Here is a 19,223-nt window from a genome sequence, read left to right as displayed (position 1 = left end):
ATTTGTTTTAATTTTTTATGTGGTTATCCATATCTCATAACTCGGGTTTGACAGGTTAACCAGGGTTAACTCGACTAATTTTTCTAATTAAATTTTGTTTTCAATCTGGTCATTTAATAGGGTTGATTAAGAATTGAGCTGAATAATAATTTTTATTTCTTTCTATCAGGTTATCAGGGTCTCATGACCCGAGTTGAAGATTTGATATGTTAATCTAAGTTGATTCAAGTAAATCCGAGTTGATTCAAGTAGATCTAATAAGTTGTCGTCTCAATATTTTAAAAAAAATATATCGTCTTGATTTTTTTTATCAAACTATATTTTAATTGATTGTTCGGGTTATTTTTTAACCTGCAAGGTCGACTATGTCATATCAAGTTAACCTCCACGTAATTTAATTTCGGGATGATTATAAAAACCCTCCTATAGTTTGATATGAATTTTAATTTCTCTTTAGACGTTCATAAATTATATTTTACATCCTATAATTTATATGTTTAATAATAATTTACATCTTTAACAATGTATTTTATTTGATTAATAATATAAAATATAATTTATGAAAATATAGAGGAAAAGTAAAATAAACAAATTATAAAAAAGTTTTTGTAATTATCATTTTAATTTTTTTTACTAAAAAATATGTTAACAATATTTAAATATTATTTTTATATTTATTAAAAATTTAATCTAACCTGGCAGCATACGACATAATTATCAATAAAATGTTAATCAAATTTTTGTCTCTCGTGTTAAAATTAGATATCATACTGGATAATGTACGTGTGGAACTTGCCTCGGTAACGCTCTGTATACGAGTACAAATTAGAATACGTGCTATGTAGACACCAATCCGATTTGATTTCCTCATGAAATTATACCCGACACGTGTACTCTGTTGGTTCGTAGTTTTACCTTTACTCTCTCTCTCTCTCTCTCTCTATATATATATAAATATATTGTTTTTTTTTTTAATTGTTTTCTTAGCCCGATTAATTTTCCTCCCTCCGGCTTTATTTGTTCTCCAGCGAGCTAACTTCGATTATCATCATTATCTGTAATTACCAAACATTAACACTCATTTATTCACCATCAAAATAATCCAAATCCATTGTATTTATTTATTTTATTCGAGTTAGAAAGAAAGAGAGAGAGAGAAAAAGGTTCCATGTCAAATATCAGGGCCACAACCATCAAACCTTCCTCGCTTGGTCTTCCTCTTTCCCTTCTTTAGTTTTCTCTCCTTTTCTTCTCTCTAGCGGATCTAAATGAAAAATATAAAACATAAATAAATAAGGCGAGCTCTCACTCTTTTCAATCGTTGCTTTCTCCCTGCACGGATCTCTTTTCCCTTCCCGATCTCATACGAAGCCCTTGAGAGAAATTTCTTTCCTTTCTCTCTCTCCCCACCTTTTACTCTCCGCTAGGGTTTCCAAAAAAAAAAAAACTAATCAAGCAAAAATAGAACGAAAGGAATCAAATCTCAGGCAAGGAGTTCTCTATTTTATTGTTTGTTATTAATATACGTGTCTGTTTGCTTGCCGAGAAATTGCCGGAAAAAGGAAGGAAAATAGAATGGTTTTTATTCTTTTTAATAAAAATTGTACTTAGCCTGTGTGTTTTTTAGTTTCTGTTTGCTTTATAATTACGATTGATCCGATTCGTTGTTTATTCGAGCGAGTCTCCTAGATTTTTCTGTAGAATATGTGACTTGATCTTCTAATTTCTCTTAGCTCTAATAAATAAATAAATTAATACTATATTTTTTTGGCTTATTTTTAAATTTTCAATGGATTGTAGTCAAAGCGAAACTGTAGATTGGAATTATATTTTGGTGATAAGAGAGGAACCTTTTTGCATTTTGGGTTCAGAATATCAAAAGTGAATATAAGATAGGGCATGATTTTAGGGTTTAGAATGTTGAGAAATCTAAATTCTGTTAATTGATCAAGTTGGAAATGTTGCGAAGAGGTTATGCATGCTTAGTTAACTATTTGGATTTAGCAAGTTTTTCTGTAATGCATTATCAAGGAAATGTCGCATGTGTTATTTTCCTCTATAGAACACTCAACTCTGCTAATTATGTTCCCCACCAAACTATACCAGGTTGCCTGCATGAGTTCTTTTCGTCCTATAGCAATCAAAATTTATGATTATTAGTTAACCACTAGTTTTTGATGCCCAATTGATTCAATTTTAGTCATCTTTTTTTATTCATATGGAATAGTATTCCAGACATTTATGCTGTTTTGTTTGTGCATTTTCTTGGTTTTGTTTGATTAAAATTTTGAATGAGTGAGAGAAGAAGTGTTTAGTGGCTTTAGTGGAAATTAGGCACTAGTAATCAGTAACAGAGTAGTGATTCAAGGAAGATCCTAATGGTCTATCGATAGTAGTTAAGGAGAAACTTTAACATGAAAATTATAATTTGGATGTCAAAGAGGGAGCAATGAGTGTGTGTTTATTGGGTTTTGTTTTGTGTGGACTAAGATTCCAGAAATTTGTTTTGTACGGATTTAGATTTCAGAATCGATTCAGTCTTTTTTTGTGCATGCTTTGGTAGCCCCCCGTTTTTCCCCTCTTATTGAAGACAAAATCATGTATATCATTATCCACTGCACATAAAATGCTTACCATCCTTTTACCATGGTCTTTATGGTGATGCATCATTTTGATGTAGTTTATCTGTTTCTTTATCTTCCTAGATTGTGTCAAAGTCTTTTGGATGACCTTGCTAAGACTACTGAATTATGACATCAAGTATGTTGACCGGAGATCGCAGGTATGGGGTTTATATGTGTTTTCATCTCCTTCAAAATAAACTATCATCTTTAAGCATGTGTTTGGTTTTGCATGGGCCAGTGGGAGGACAGACAGTTTTTTCTCATGGTATTGATATTACCCCTCTAAAACTTGTGCAATATTGGCTTAGAGGGGCACTACCATTTTATCAAAAGATTGTTTGGCGTACCATACTTCATAAAATCCATGCATTTTTTATATTGCATTTGACATGTTCACATTTAAAAGTGTTGTGGTTTGGATTTGGCAGTGTGGGCATCTTTATTTATGTTTTACGTTTGTGCTTATTGGCAGCTTCCAACCTCTATGTATGAATGGTTTTGATCTTGAAATTATTGGGTATAACCAACAAATTTATGAATTGTTATCTAAAAATGAGTGTCTGCAGATATGCTCCTGCAAGAAGAGGTGGTGGCATGACAAGTTTGGGGAAAATCGCTGTTCCCAAACCAATAAACCTACCCAGCCAAAGGTATTAGGTTTCTGCTGAATAAATTGTGGTTCTGTATGATGAGGCTCTTGGTTTACCTCCAATAAATTTTTATGTTTCCACTCTGATGTTTCAAGGTTAGAAAATCATGGTCTGGACCCGAATGTCGAAATTGTGCCCAAGTGAGTAATTTATCTACCTTCTGGTTTTTTGATGCCCTTTTCCGGTTCTCCTGCCATTGTTCTTCTTTTTCCTTATGAAATGCCTTTGTGCCAGTACTTTTTTTCTTCAGTATGAATGGATGTATATAGCTTGACTTGATCCTTAACTGCTTCCTAAACTTCACAGGGGTACCTATAGCTGGGGAACCAGATCATCTTCTTCCACTCCTAATGCCTGGGGTTCTTCAACGCTGTCTCCAAATACTGATGGTGGTAGTGGTTCACCAAGCCATCTGAGTGGTCGCCCCTCATCTGGTGGAAGTGGCACTCGACCATCAACTGCAGGCAGTGATAGAACCCACGATCCCATTGCTAGTGCATGGGGTACAAATTCTAGGCCATCTTCAGCATCAGGAGCTTTGACATCGAATCAAACATCATTTACATCATTGCGTCCTTGCAGTGCAGAAACAAGACCTGGTAGCTCGCAGTTATCCCGTTTCGCTGAGCCCTTATCTGATAATTCAGTTGCTTGGGTTGCAACTGGAACGGCAGAAAAGTTGGTATGGTTTTCTTAAAGATCACCTTTTATATCATCTCATACTAATCACTTTGAAATGAATTTTTTTTGCTCATGTCATCAAGAATTTGCTTGGATAATTATCATCAACATATGGAATATATTTTTGTTTATGTAATGTTTGCTGGTGAAGTTTGTGCATTTCATTTTTGGCACTTTCGCTGTTATTGCAGTTCTTTGTACAAGTGGGCAGTTTCTACTGAACCCAACCTTTCAAACAAATCCTGAAACCAATGCAGTGAAAGGGAAAATAGCATCAATCAGGCAATAGGTTTCTGAATTGCTTGAGTAACTTGCTGCTAAATGGTGCTTGTTCGAGTGTAGTAGGCAACAGATTCTTAAATTAGTTGATTATATAGCTAGTAATATCTAGAATGGTAGCCATGAGATATTAATGAAAATTGTAGAGTTTTTCTGTTGGTAAACCCTGCAACAGCTCACTGGAATTGATTATAATAGGACCTTCTAAGTCATATGGAGGATTACATTCATCAAAAGGTATTGTAATTGAATGCATGTGAAGTTCATTGTTGGTTTGAATTACAATTTGTAGCCGTACTCCCTAAAACCTCTCTTATCAAGCTTCTTCTTTAATACATTTGTTGATTGCTTTCTTCTTGTGTTATGAATGCATGTTGTGTGATCTCTTAAATTACAATTGCAATCAATGAACTCAAAATTCTTAGATGGGCATCCACATGCTAGATCGAATGGTTGTAGCTAGAAATCCCCATGTTTTCGCAGTAGAAATCCATATTGATCAGTTAAAAGTTATCCACACAACAAGGTTATGGCTTCCCTACCCATTGGAGAGCTATGAATTTTCAAATTGTTATTGATCTAATGCCACTACATTTATCTACTCTCTGTAATTACCAGTTTTTTTTCCCATACATGTCTGCAAAGGGCTGCTTGTTATTGTAAACCTTTTTTTTACTCATTGATCGTATTTATGTAATAATAAGATCCTTTAACCAATTTGTTAATGAACACTCTTTTTTGGAGGATGTAAAGTGTTATTTCTATATAAACTATAGAATGGTAGGCGTTGCAACATGGTAATTTTAGGGTTAAAGGGCAAACACTTTAAAAAGATGGGGAATAAAGCATAATTGGATTCATAATTGAGTGTGCTGTGTCATATTTGTGTACGACTTTTCATATTTTATTCGACGAAGAAAGTCTTAGTCATTTACATTAGAAATCGTGGTTATTATTATGATATTTTGAAGGAATAGTAGTTGATACAAGGAGAAAGATTTTCCAAGGAGGTTAGATTTGGTTTACTGATTAAAAACATTGGGTTGGGCCATTTGGTCTGTGTGGGCACAGAATTGTTCATGTAACTCACATTCTATGTGCTTGACCATTCCCAACAACCCAAGCCAAGGCCAAACTAAATTTTATCTGGGTTTCTTGGGTTTGCTTTTGCGCTTTTCTTTTATTAATTTGACTTGCCTTTCTCACTGTTATAACTGCTATACGTGCAGGGAGGGACATCCTCTAAGAATGAGGGGTTTTCTTTGACTTCAGGAGATTTTCCAACACTTGGTTCAGAGAAAGAAAACTCTGGAAAAAACACGGAGTCCCAAGGTATACTTTTATTGCCTTGCCCTTTAATACTATTGAATCACAATAAGAATTTGTGCTCATTCTATTATTGGTTCATTGCTTTTAGACCTGCAGTGCTTCTTACAGTGCCAGGAAAACTTCCTGTCATTGTTTTAGTCTTTTAATCACATGTAGCTCAATTTCCTTGGTAGGTATCACCAAATTGTATTCAATATTATCTAAATGGCATGATGATATTCCAAGATCTTATATTTATCAAAGTAATGCTACTTGTTTTGATTTAAAAAAGCTCATGTAAATTTTATTTTCTAGTGAGGATCAGAGGGAAGACTTATTGAATTGGCAATTTTTCTTTTTCTTTGGCATCAGTGAAGAAATTTGGATGGCCAATCTTATTCTCAAATAATGTTCACACATAAGATTTATTCATATTGATGCTGTAGTCTATTCCAATGACATGTCTCCCATTCATGATCTGTCAAATACATAAATGATGATGTTAATTTCTTCATGAACTATTTAATTGCAGACCATGATTCTTACAGTCGTCCTGGTTCATCATCGGGTGGAGTAGCTCCAGGGAAAGAGAGTGCTGAAAATTCTGCAGGTTTGCATTTTTGGCACCAGACACTTATTTCTTATAGGCATGCTGCCGTCTCTTTCATGATGTAATCTTGCATGTTTGTGTGCATGCCTTAAATGTGACATTCGCCACTTCCTAGCTAAATAACGATAGTCATACTGTTTTTTTTTTTCCTTCTAATTTTCAGGTGATGCTTCTATAAACACAAATGCAAAGATGGAACCTGCAAATTCTTGGAGAAGAGAGAATCCCATGTGTGGTGAAGATGGGTTGAGGCCTAGCATGGAGAAGTGGCACCCTGATCACCAATTGTATCCTAATTCTAATATTCGCCCACAGAATTATGATTCTTGGCATGGCCCCCCTGTAAATAATCCTCCAGGTGGTGTTTGGTACAGAGGACCTCCAGGTGGTCCACCTTTTGCACCGCCAATAGCACCTGGTGGCTTTCCCATGGAGCCATTTCCTTATTACTGTCCGCAGATTCCACCTACTGCTCTTGCCAACCCACAACAAGGTCCTCCACCAGGACCTGGACCAAGAGGACCCCATCCAACAAATGGAGATATGTACAGACCCCACATGCATGATGCTTTTATGCGTCCAGGCATGCCATTTCGTCCTGGCTTTTATCCTGGACCAGTTCCTTACGAGGGCTATTACGCTTCTCACATGGGCTACTGCAACTCCAATGATCGAGATATTCAGTTTATGGGAATGGCAGTGGGTCCTGCTCCATATAACAGATTTTCAGGTCAAAATGCTCCTGATCCTGCAAATTCCCATGGAAGGCCAGCTGGATATGGTCCTCCTAGTGGTCACACAATGGTTCCAGAACAACTCGAATCTGGTCATCCACAAGATACTCGTGGACCATTCAAAGTCCTTCTGAAGCAGCATGATGGTTTAGAGGGAAAAGACAAAGAACAGAAGTGGGATGACATGATGGCAACCAATGCATCTTATCCTGGGAAGGCAGGCCATCAAAGAAAGTCATCATGGGAGAATGGTTGGAGTGCAGATGAGAAGAACAATAAAGAGAGGAATACAAGAAGAATTGGCGAAGAATTTTCTTCCGAGGCCAATGGCAACCAAGGAGGTGTTAAAGTAAAACCTCTTGAACATGTAGGAAATTGGAAGGCAGCTGATGACAGTTCAGTTAAGAAACTGGAACCTGCAGCATCTGGTTTTCCAGAAGTTTCAACCGCCCCAAAGGATCCTAGTCTAATCAGGAAAATAGAAGGTTTAAATGCGAAGGCCAGGGCCTCTGATGGAAGGCAAGAAGTTAAATTTTCTTCCAGTAGGGAGGAGCATAAGAATAGATTACAAGGTGGTAATGCCAGGTCTAATCATTCTGCAAATGAAGCTGGTAATAGTTATGCATCTCTTGAAAGAACTCATGTCTGTGGCATTAGCGACACTGCTTCCCATGAAGACCGCATTTCTGCTGCAGATAAGAGCCATGAGGTAACAGATGCTATCGGAACAGCAAGCTCCAGGTGTGTGTGTGTTTTCCTGTAGGCTTTTATTGACAATGAATCTGTTATTCCAATGGTGGACAACACTAATGTACAATTTCACAGGAGATCAACTCATGGTATGCATGGGAGACCTGATCATCATGGTAAAGGGAGATTCAGTACCCAAGAGGCTGAAGGGTGGCGGAGAAGATCTCATGTTGCAGACTTGTCGAGTGTATTGTCGTCTTCTCATTTTGAAAGTTCTAATGTTCATAGGCAAGACCATAGTCCTGCAGAGGCAACTGAAAAGTCTGGGTCATATCATCAAGGGAAGGATGATGGAGAATCTGTGCTACCTCACCCTGATCCCAGTGATAGCCAGGTGCAAGTAATATTTTTTTATTTTTTTTACCTTCTGTTGTTTATATAATTCCTTTTTTTATCTATCAGCATCTTTATTTGCTATTGTTTTTTTAATCAGCGTGCTAAGATGAAAGAGCTAGCCATTCAACGGGTTAAACAACGCGAGAAGGAAGAGGAGGAACGTGCTAGAGATCAAAAGGCCAAGGCACTTGCAAAATTGGCAGAGTTGAATAAGCGGACTAAGGCAGCGGAGAGTTTAAGCGAGGTTCTGCCAGGGATGCCGAAGGCTACCCACAAGGAATCTGTTGTGATACATGACCAATTGGAGCCATTGCAACAGGATGTTAGTCGTGCTGATGGTGATCACCCTGATAATGCCCCACAGACTTATGACAATAGAGCTTCTAAGCAGAAGCGTGTGAGCTACAGACAAAAGCAGAATGGTCCCTTGGAAAAGACTTGCAATGATAAGTTAATGACTTCTATAATTGAGGCACCAAAAAATGTTACTGATGTAGCAGCCAATGCTCCTGTTTCTATCGAGGGTGCAACTGAAATGACCACAAGCCCTGAATCGACTTTGCCCATCAACCCAACTGCCACGACCGAGTCTTCAGTACATCATGGTAGAAGAAAGAACAGAAATGGAAAGAACAAGTACAAAGTGGAGGAGGCATCATCTATGGCAGTAGTTGTAACGCCAACCCTATCAAAAGAAATAACTGCTTTAGACATTTCAGTTGAAAGTAGCAAGTCCAAGGCTTCTGAATCTGTGTCAGATCCAAGCTCCCAGACTGATTCTAGAGATGGAAATCAGTCTTTGGATCATCGCACATCATCACCAAATGAAGAAGTTCAAGGCAGAGTAAATAATCAGTGGAAATCTCAATATTCTCGCAGGATGCCGAGGAATCCACAAGCTAATAAATCAACTGAGAAATTCCAAAGTGGTGATGCTGTTATCTGGGCTCCTGTGCGGTCACACAATAAAATTGAGGCTACTGATGAAGCCAGTCAGAAGACTCTGGCTGATGCCATTAGTGAACCCATGAAGAGTGATCAGCAAGTGCAGAATAATACAAGAAATAAACGGGCAGAAATGGAAAGATACATTCCAAAGTCTGTAGCCAAAGAAATGGCTCAGCAAGGAAGTAGTCCCCATTCAGCGGCGCCATTAATCAATCAGATTACTCCAGATGAGACTGCTGGAAGACCTGAATCTCGTTCTCTGGGCAATGAAAGTTCTCAAAGCCCTGCCACAGGTATGGGAAAGGTAGTATCCATTTTAGAATCTAAGAATGGGGATGGCAGGCAAAATAAGTCAGGAAAAAGGAATGGATCATGGCGCCAACGGGGTTCGTCTGAATCAACTATGTTTTTTACAAGTAAAAATGTTCAAAAATCAATTGAGCATCAAGTCCAGAAACCTGATGTAAGTTCAGTGAAAGAGCAACTGGGTCATTATGATGAATGGAGCGACTCTGATGGTTGGAACATTCCTGAAAAATCTGAGGTGCCCATCACTGTCCCTGCTATAAAAGATCATGGTGCAACAGCCAGAGCTAGGCGGCCATCATACAGGGGACATAAAAGTAGCCATGATCCTGATGAGAGGAGAATTCATACTGGGGACGCTGAAAAGGTTCATGTCCAAACCTTAGGTTCAGAGATGCATCAAGCAGACTCAGCTGCAACTTCAAAAGAAAATCGTGCTGTTGGGGAACGACCAGCATCTCATTGGCAACCCAAATCCCAGGCAATTTCAGCAACTACTAATCCAGGAAGCAGGGCCAGTGGTGGTCAGAACACAGGCTCTGAAGTTGGTAGGGGTAATAAAAAGGATTCCACTTCTCAAAATGGTATGCCAGTTCTGCCTCAACCTGACAAGGATATTGCTGCAGAGGCCCAGTCCCATCCTGATGGCTCTCTGTCTGCAAGGAGCAATTTGGAAGAAGATCCTAGCACTGGGCATCAAGAGGTTAAGAAGGAAAGGAAGATAGCATCACATAAAGGACATCCGGCTGAACCATCTCCTTTGAATATGGATTTTCAACAACGGGTGTCTTCAGGGTTCCGAAAAAATGGAAACCAAAACAGCCGCTTTGGCAGAGAGCATGATTCTCGTGGTGGCGAGTGGAGTGGTCCTGGGAAAGATAACGAGCACCATAACCGTGAAAGGCAGAGACAGAATTCACATTATGAGTACCAGCCAGTAGGGCCTCAATATAATAACAAAGCTAACAATTATGAATCTTCAAAAGATGGTTCTCATAATTCTGTTGCAAGGTCCAGGGAGAGAGGTCAGAGTCACTCAAGGCGTGGTGGGGGGAATTCTCATGGGCGGCAACCTGGTGGTGCTCGAGGTGATGCCAATTATGATTAGGGGTGAAACTCTTGAACGGGCTCTGGTGTGTCAAAAACCATGCCTCCAATAAAAGTTTTGAGATGATCTCTCGTACTCAGGTATTTTAGTCAGGTAGTCATTTTCAATTGTAAATAATATTGGATCGTCATCAACTGATTGCATGGTAATTGAGCAGGGCTTGGAGCAAACAAAATGGCATCGCAAAAAAGAAAAGAAAAGATAGAGAGGCAGGCAGGAGGCACTCGGATATGGTTGATTTATTTTCTTATTTTTCAAAATGTATTTGATCAGAACAGTGTTATTTTGTCGCAGTGTGTTTGCTGTGGAACCCTAGATATGTTTTGAGCGGTGTATCTAGTGATCAATATTCCTCCTTTATATGAACACTAGAAAGAATGAAGTAGAGGAGCTTTTCTGGTTCTCCCACTTTATCTCAATCTTCCATTCTTTAGCGTGTGACGTGCCCCTAGATTTATTCATGTTTTCATTAAGTCTCTGCTATGGTGCTCTTGGAGGTTTTCTTCTTGACACGGTATTAAAAAAAAAAGAAAAAAAAGTTGCCCATGAAGGGAATGTGCTCTGGCTGTAACTATTTCGAAAGTTAATTTGAGATTATAGATTCTCCCAAAGGGAGCAGGATGTGAATTTACTATCTCTTTCTTTTCTTCAACAAAAGCTTTGGGTTTTTGGCCAGAGAAATTACTTGAGAGGTAGGAAAGCATAACTGTCAAAAGCTTCCGGAAAATGAAGGGGTTGATTGCTGTGTTTTTGCTAGCAATAACCGTAGAATTTCTTGTTCGTGAAGTCTGGAATGTTTTGACTGCTTATGAGAGAGTCTTCCCGAGTAAGGCTGCGTTTGTTTTTCATATTTTGTACTGCGGATTCCGTCAAAAAATTAAGTTTTACGTAATTTTTATGCAGCAGTTTTTACATGTTTTTTTAATTGAGTTTCGTAAAATCTTGTTTTGTTTTTACATGTTTTTTATTTGCTTCAAATTGATATATTTTTGGTGTTTTCAGATCATTTTAATACACTGATATCAAAAATAATTTTAAAAAAATAAAAAAAAATATTATTTTGATGCATTTACTAGTAAAAAACACTTTGAAAAACAATCGTAATCATACTTCCATCAAATATTTTATACGTGTTTTTTTGTTACACATAAACTTCAACCATAATTTTTACAAAAAACATATCTAAATCGAACTAACCGTATTTTTTTTCAAACTTACTTTTTTAAAGCATAACCACGAAAACAACCTTAAAAACAAATACATTCTAAGTCTTTCATGTTACCTGGTCAAGTATGCATACAATTGCTGGAAACTCTTAATCTATTGAACCAGATGCTCCTTATTCCTTTTTTGTTTGGATTGGTAATCAAGATGTGTGGCCATATGCATTTCACATAATGTTGACACCTACTTCCCATGTTACATTACAAAATTAAGTCTGGATTCTATTTTTACATTAATAAAAAAAATAAATGTTTTTTTAACAAAAATATATGATTTTTGAATTAAAATTAAAATAAAATAAATTCAATTTCTAGTATTCCAAACATTAAAATTATAATAAGTTATCAATTAAATAACAACTAAGTTAGTAGCTCAACTGACAATAGTCAAGTTGTAAAAAATTAATTAGAGAGAAATGACATTCCTGATTTGAATTCTATCATTTATATCTTCAATCTACATATAAATGTGTGAGTGTTAAGGATCTCGAGTTTACAGGCTCTTCCTCGTTATTTAGCTCTTGAAAATAGCCATCTTAAATCACATTTAAGAGTATATATACAGAAAAAGCTACTAATTAAATTTAAATTTCATGTGGAATTAATTTGATTCCAGACAGTTAGTTAGTAAGAAACGAGATTGAATTAGACAAGTGGGAGCTTTTGTGTGTTTGTGGATTAAAAAAAAACACTTAGTTGCAGTTCTTTAAAAGTAATTTTTTCAAAATATATATTTAATTAAAATTGTTGAGAGATAGATTTTTACATATAAATAAATAAATAATATATTATTTCAGCATTTTTAAAATCAATATTTGAAACGAAATTTTATTTGCCTAACTAAACAATATTTTCTCTATAATTGAGCAAAAAAAAAACCATCACAATACAAAACAATTTATTAGTATCCTCCGATCGTAGTATAAAAGCATTCGGTGATCATAATATCAAGACAATGAATGATATCCTAATCCAATCTTTTGTAAATAAAAAAATGTTTAATTTCTTTATTGATTATAGAAATAGTTTTTTGTTAGTTTTATAAATAAAATAATTAATTTATGCTAAAAACAATTCATTTTATAGTATTTAATTTAATTCTATTAGTTTTATAAATAAAAATATTAAATCTCTCTATGTTTATTTTATCTCATAAGTTTCTTGAGACTCAACTATTTTCAAGTCATGAATAATAACAAATAATTTGTAATTTTCAAATTTAATTATTAATATATTTATTTTCATAAATAGAATGATTTTTCTATTATGATGAATTTTGAAAATAGTTTTATTGAAACATATTTATCAATAATTATTTTATTTTATTTTCAAAAAACATAAATTATTAATTTATTTATTTAATCTGTATCATAAATAAAATACATGAAAAAAAATCCAGAAGGGAAAAGGCGGGCGGGTGCCACTGAACAGGCCTAAGTGGGCCGTTCTATAAAAGCCCAGCCACTAGTTTTTCTATCTATTAATATTATTTTATTTCAGTTGTTGTATTCCCATTTAAGGGAAAAGGAAAATAAAGAACCGTAGCCAAAAACCTCCTGACTCACTTTTTTATGGTGCGGTGCGAAATTGATTATCCACGACCACTGTTAGTCTGTTAATAATAAAATAAAAAAGAAGCCCCTTTTATAAAAATTCACCAACAAGAGAAGAGATACCTCTCTTTCTCTCTATCCATCCATAGGAATTCAAGATTTCAATCAGATAACAAAAGGGTTTCTCTTTTTCAATCAAATTATCACATAAAGGTTGTCTTTCTGTAGAGCTATTCTCATGAATTCATGTGGACAGGTTAGTGTGTTACAATCAAATTTCTATCTTTTTCTTCACTTGTTAGCTTCAATCTGTTCTACCTTGCTTTGGTTAGGGTTTTTGCTTTGTGGGTTCTTTGTTATTTGGTTGCTATGAAAATTTCAGGGAAAGGCTTGAACCTTCTGCATTTGCCTAGTTTTTATGTGAATGTTAGAGATGATGTGGCTCTGTTTAGCTTATTTGTCTGTTTGGTTGCTGCTCAGAAATTTGAAGGTATAAAAAGGAGAGGAATTTGAAGTTTTTGGGTTTTTGGCTAAAATAATAAAGCGAGGTTAATTCAGATAATTTGAAGGCATAATTCAACTTGTTCATTTTGTTTATTGAAACTAATGACGATAGAACTGTTGGTGATTCAGTGCAAAAGAAAAAACAAACAAACAAACAAACTTTTGTATTTTCTTTTTCCTACGGTTTCTTGCAATTGAATGGATCATGAGTGTTTTTGATGCCTCATCCTAGTGATGCCACTAATAAAAAATGATATTTTTTTCAGCTTCGCTGATATCTTTCTGGTTATTTTTTTAGCTTTGAATTGAATAAGGCATTGTTGCTTTGTATTGAATAAGGCGCTGTTGAGTTAATGAGTGGGTGCTTGAAGTGGAGAAAATGGCATTGGTGACCCATCAGATGCAGGTACTTATAAAATAATTGTGTGCAGAGCTTGTGCTCTAAGAGTGTTACCGTTTTCTCCCCCCAGTTATTTTCAAGTCAACCAGGCCTTAATCCACAGCAATCAAATTATCATGTCATTTTATCAATTCTGCTTGTACGGACCTTTTGTGTATATTAAAGGGTCTAAGGGGGCTTTATCAGTTGTCTTTTATTTTTCTTTTAAACTTGAGGGTTAGAGTGTTGATACATGTCCCTGTTGGGTTTATGGAAGTTCAATCAGTCATTTGTGTGGTACACACGGCTGTGTTAATAGAAGATATACTTAAATTGATGATGTAGTGGATGAATTACTCTGCTAAAATGTTCTAGGTAGCTGAGATGATTTATTCTACTGTTTTAATTGGTTTTCCTTCCATGTTTTTGAGATGTGAAATTTAGTGAAATTGATAGTATCTTGTGCTTGTATCACAGCAGTTGTACTTGCCTTGTTGAAAGTGTTTGGGTACATGTGAAAAAAGCTAAACATAGATGCTCACCCATGCTATGCTAGTTCAAGTTCGTAATATCATATTTTCACTTTGTTTTGCAATCTCCATTGTTTAGCACTCCTATATACTGTAATTATAACATCATATTGCTTTGTTTGCTGCACATAGGGTTCTTATGCAACATTTCCTTCGAGGCCTTTATCTTGGAGCAAAGGGGTGAAGTTGAAGCAACGTGTAACAGAACTTCAGATGGTAGGGAGAACAGATATGTGTTTTTCAGTAAAACACAGTCTTCGTTTAAGGTAAAATTTTCCTATATAATTGAATTCATGATCAGCTGCTTGTCTTTGCAAATCCAAATTGCTTAATATTGGATTTTGCAGTCAGTTTTATTTGTTTTACTTTGTTCTGAGAAGATGGTACAAAACTTCCTGGCTCTGGCTGATTACTTGTTGATGTGCAATTCAAGAATATTTCTTGGTTAATGATAATTTGGAATTTTATTTTTCTTATGCTTCTCTATCAGTAGACTATGTGATTGGCGCAAACTTGTCCTTTGAAATCACTTTTGTATTTTGTTTATATCTAATGAATTTCAAGCATATAGATTGAGCTGCATTGTTTCCACAGTGCAGGGGCTTTCTCACATGGACCTAAAGTAAAGCTCTTGAGAGTTTCAGCTTTTAAAGGCAGTGCACAAAATGATGAATCAGGAGGCAGAGCTAATGGATCCAAAGTTTCAAAAAAATCTGTTAAACTTTCTTATGTGCCAAAAGAAAGTGGGGAGACCATGATGGACTCTTCAAAGGTGCATAGTATTCCAGTTTCCTATACTTCTGAAGCAGATGAAAGGATTGCAGGATCCCCTGCTATTAATAAATTATTCAAGAAATGGCTCAGCATGTTGCGCACACAATCTCCAAGTCAAGTTGCAGATGAGATTCTGGAAGAAGGACCTCCTCCAAGGGAAGAATTGCAACAAGCTCAAAATACCACCCAAAATAAGGAGAGAGTTGATAATGTAAAGTCAGTTTGGTATCACTTCCTGAATCTGGATGCAACAATAAAGATACCCATACTGACATTGTAAGTATTATTGCTTCTTCCACACGGTTATTGAAAAATTAATTTTAGTCATTACTTGTTCTGATGAAAAATATGGCTACAAACATAGCTCAAAGATTAAGGATTCACCATTTAGCTGACTCAACTGCTATGAAGCAATGAGGTTTTGTTGAATTATTTGTCTGGCATAACCAGTATTCAATTATCTTTATCAACTGAGCTCCTTTTGCTACACTGCTATATGATAATCTACTAGCAATACAAGAATTCTTCCAATGCTTGATTTCTAAACGAATACATTATGTATACAGTTCTGGGTTTAGTTTTTAATATTTGTTATTTTCTTGAGAATTTTCTGGCAGCTTCTAACTGCATTGCTTCGTTTTCAGCATTCCTTTGTTCCTGGCCGTCAATGTGGTGTATGGAGCTGGAGTGTCAAAGGAATTGACTCCATTGTGGATTTTGGGTCCCCTTATTGTTGCTTTCTACATCAAGTTACTCCAGGGCTTGTGGGCACTCTATGTTTTCAGCTTTAGGCAGACAATTAAAGTTATCAAAAATGTACCTACCTACTATCTCGTGGCCTACGGCTATATCAGACAAGGGAAGCTCAAAGAAGACATACAAGCTCGTGTGTTGCAACCTCTGCAAAGCTTTAAGAACTTGGACCGCAAAGAGTTTTCAAGAAAAAAGATGATGGAATTGCAAGAGTGGTGTATGGAGAAGTACCTAGATTATGTGGAATCAATATGGCCCTACTATTGTAGGGCAATCAGGTTTCTAAAGAGGGCTAATCTGATTTAGATTTGGTAACGTTAAAATTTTAGGCAAGGGCAAAGTGTTGAGGTTGGAGTTTCTTTGGGAAATGTTTCAAGAGTTTGAGATTTTTGAAAAAGTGCTGGCCAATCCCATTTTAGCTGGGCTTCTAGTATCATCAGGCAAGTCAAGGATCATAACAGAAGCTGATTTTTCCGATTTATGTAATTTTATAGGGCATTCTTGCACGAGATTCCCGTCATCTTGTTCCTTTTTGTATTATGTTCTTTGAGGTTCCATAGTAGCATGAAAGTTTTTCAACTCTATTATTCGGTTATTAATGAGAATTTGTATGTTTTCAACAATATCTTAAAAAAAAAAAAAAAGGGAAATAGAAATGGTAGTATGGGATAATTTTCCTTGGTTGTCTGCTGGTTTAAACTACACTAGTTCTGATGCCAGCGCTTCGCTGCAGCTATGGATTTTGAGTTGTCAATGACGTTCCTATGAGCTTTTTTTTTTTGTAAAAATTAGGGATAATCTCATTACATTCAAAGCTAACTTGGTTGAAGTCTAATGAGTAAAAACAAGTCTTTTAGAAGGAAATTTTGAGTGATGTTTTCTTGGGTGTGAAAAAAAAAAAAAAACTAGCAATATGATATGCAAGCTATTCTAATAGTAAAACTATTACAAAATTATTAATTCTTCATCATACTTTAATTTGTGCTATTAAACCATCATATTCTAGTATAAAGAGTATTTAATCTCTTTCTCCCTACTTTTAAATATTTTCATTCCTATAAGTGTTATCTAGTGATATATAGAAATATTAAAGCTTCAATTGTATTATTCACTCTATTGAGAAAGTTTGTTGTGAAAAATAAATTATCCTTGTAAACCTTTGAGAGTTAGATAAAAACTTTTAATATTGGTGATGAAATTCCACTAAGAAAAAAATCTTGAAGAGGGATTTCTTCAAGTGGTGTAAAAAATCTGGTGTGGATTCATCAAATAGAAATTGTACTCTAAAGCTTGGACAAGTTGAGGAATACAATACTTAAGTACGGTTTGATACTTGAGATGTGGATGTAAGCTTGTTGAACCATATTAAAAACAAGTCAGCGAATTCTCTCCCTTAACTCTTTACTTTAAGTACTTTAATTATATTGTTGGTTATTTTATTTACTTGAAGTAATTTGTATTAATTGTAAAATTTAGTGATACATCTAATTCGTTTCCCTCTTACGTGTTAAGTTGTCTTAGTCTTTGAACAACCTCAGGTAAGGTACACTAAGGGTATCAATACCTTTTCTAACCACAATTAGTTTCTTACCCTGAAATTTCAAATAAGATCAGTCCACTCGGGTCTCTTGGTGATCTTAAATCAAACAATTAGGTGGCGACTCCTTGACTCTAATGTCCCACCAAGTCGCGCGCGCGTATGTGATAAAAGGAACAAAAGTTTATCGTAATTAAGGGGCAAAAATCTACCTCTCAACAACTGCTTTATTTGCTCCCAAGTCTTAAAAAGTTTTTTGTCCTCTCGCCTCGTAGCCTTTAATATCATATCCCACCAAAATAAAACCACATGCTTCAATTTAAACTCTACATTTTTTTATTACTATTCTCGAATATAAAATTCTTGTATACTCATATAATTGATCAAATTTAGCTAACCAATCAAAAGATTCTTCCCCTTTTAAATTATCACTAAAAGAAGAAATCTTAACCTTCATATGATATTTTTTTTTATCATACATATTATTTCCAGTAACCCTACCTCGATCTTCTTCATTAAATGAATATTCATAGTCATATTAACCACGGGGATTTGCACAAATTGGTTCAGGGACAGGTGCCACGAGTGTCATTCTCGGTGAGTGCCTCTCTTCTTTCTTGGTTCACGTTTGCATGCAACCCTAGTGCCTCAAGCCTAAATGTAAGGCCATCAAATCTAGTGTTGATGTCGCCAAACTCAATTTGCTGTTTCTCTTCTAAAGCTGCTATCATTACTGAATGACGATCTAGCTGATCCCAAATAACTTGCATCCCATAATCACCATCACGAAGATGGTTGTCACCAATTGTCCCCCGATTCTCTTCATTGTTCGCCATCAATTCAAATATTAACTTGCTTTGATACCTTCTGATGCAGCGTATAATGAAGATAAAACTAGGATTCTTAAACTTTAGAATCACAGATATAACTATAGAGAAATCTAGAGAAAATTCATTAATATTTTTTATTAAATTTAAATAATAATTTGAATATTCTAAAAATAAACAAGACATCTTCTATTTATAATAATTCTAATTCTTTAAATAAAAGAATTTTTAACCAAAATTTTCATAACTAGTAAAATTCATACAGTTTTAGTATTTTTAAATAGTAAAATATTAATTAAATTAAAATTTTTAATCTAAGCAAGAAAAAAAAAATTCAAAATTAATTAAGAAAATAATTAAAATAAAAAAACATAACTTCAAGTTTTGATATCAAAATGCTTTTAGATTTCTTACGGATTTCTTTTCAGGTATGGTCTCGTCGATCTCCCTGTTTATCTTGTCACATATAATTGTTTTTCTTTGCAAAGAGCCAAGGACCATCTTAGAGATTTCTGCTGACATTTATTTTAGACAGCTGTAAAGCAGAAGTGATAGTTGATGACTTGATGCTAACAACTTGGAAGACGAGATACAAAGTATATATCAATGGAGGGTGGTGTCAGAGGATTCTATCAAAGTTCTAGGATGTGACGTCTCTGATGTCACTTAAATAACAATTACTGTTTCAAGAAATAGAAAATGACATTTAAGGGTTTATTTATAGCCTGTTTGGCTATGCAGTTGTGACTATTTTTTATTTAAAACACAGTTTTTAATCATTTGATTAAGGAAAAAATTGATATACTGTT

General features: G+C 35.3%; 2 protein-coding genes across 5 annotated transcripts; both read left to right on the top strand.

Moving 5' to 3' along the window:
* Positions 1 to 1,139: 1,139 nt before the first annotated feature.
* LOC7453779 (protein MODIFIER OF SNC1 1) lies at positions 1,140 to 10,753 on the top strand. Of its 2 annotated transcripts, none has more exons than XM_024586675.2 (11): positions 1,140 to 1,487; positions 2,706 to 2,782; positions 3,191 to 3,274; positions 3,370 to 3,414; positions 3,581 to 3,956; positions 5,464 to 5,566; positions 6,075 to 6,152; positions 6,316 to 7,627; positions 7,712 to 7,976; positions 8,070 to 10,414; positions 10,492 to 10,753. In XM_024586675.2, exons 2-10 carry the CDS (start codon positions 2,751 to 2,753, stop codon positions 10,332 to 10,334), a joined length of 4,560 nt encoding a protein of 1,519 aa, XP_024442443.2. In that variant the 5' UTR covers positions 1,140 to 1,487; positions 2,706 to 2,750; the 3' UTR covers positions 10,335 to 10,414; positions 10,492 to 10,753. The 2 variants fall into 2 exon arrangements, with proteins under 2 accessions (XP_024442443.2, XP_002322177.4); XM_002322141.4 differs by having other exon boundaries at positions 1,141 to 1,487; positions 7,712 to 7,970.
* Positions 10,754 to 13,077: 2,324 nt separating this feature from the next.
* On the top strand, positions 13,078 to 16,673 carry LOC7453778 (uncharacterized). Of its 3 annotated transcripts, none has more exons than XM_024585918.2 (5): positions 13,079 to 13,366; positions 13,954 to 14,020; positions 14,656 to 14,789; positions 15,118 to 15,573; positions 15,942 to 16,673. In XM_024585918.2, the coding sequence occupies exons 2-5, from the start codon at positions 13,994 to 13,996 to the stop codon at positions 16,354 to 16,356; spliced, it is 1,032 nt and encodes a 343-aa protein (XP_024441686.2). In that variant the 5' UTR covers positions 13,079 to 13,366; positions 13,954 to 13,993; the 3' UTR covers positions 16,357 to 16,673. The 3 variants fall into 3 exon arrangements, with proteins under 3 accessions (XP_024441687.2, XP_024441686.2, XP_002322176.3); XM_002322140.4 differs by having other exon boundaries at positions 13,913 to 14,020; XM_024585919.2 differs by lacking the exon at positions 13,954 to 14,020 and having other exon boundaries at positions 13,078 to 13,366.
* The last annotated feature ends 2,550 nt before the right edge of the window (positions 16,674 to 19,223 follow it).

This window comes from Populus trichocarpa, chromosome 15 (genome assembly GCF_000002775.5).
Source record: "Populus trichocarpa isolate Nisqually-1 chromosome 15, P.trichocarpa_v4.1, whole genome shotgun sequence".
Classification (NCBI taxonomy): Eukaryota; Viridiplantae; Streptophyta; class Magnoliopsida; order Malpighiales; family Salicaceae; genus Populus; species Populus trichocarpa.
The sequence above is the reverse complement of the archived record's forward strand: the minus strand, read 5'-3'. Positions and strand labels throughout refer to the sequence as shown.

What these genes read in the sequence shown, in the direction of transcription:
- LOC7453779 (XM_024586675.2), top strand. Translation starts at nt 2,751, where the DNA reads ATGACATCAAGTATGTTGACCGGAGATCGCAG. An exon ending in GAGTGCTGAAAATTCTGCAG is followed by an intron (nt 6,153 to 6,315) that starts GTTTGCATTTTT and finishes TCTAATTTTCAG; the next exon opens with GTGATGCTTCTATAAACACA. An exon ending in ATCGGAACAGCAAGCTCCAG is followed by an intron (nt 7,628 to 7,711) that starts GTGTGTGTGTGT and finishes ACAATTTCACAG; the next exon opens with GAGATCAACTCATGGTATGC.
- LOC7453778 (XM_024585918.2), top strand. Translation starts at nt 13,994, where the DNA reads ATGGCATTGGTGACCCATCAGATGCAG. An exon ending in TGGTGACCCATCAGATGCAG is followed by an intron (nt 14,021 to 14,655) that starts GTACTTATAAAA and finishes TGCTGCACATAG; the next exon opens with GGTTCTTATGCAACATTTCC. An exon ending in AAACACAGTCTTCGTTTAAG is followed by an intron (nt 14,790 to 15,117) that starts GTAAAATTTTCC and finishes TTGTTTCCACAG; the next exon opens with TGCAGGGGCTTTCTCACATG.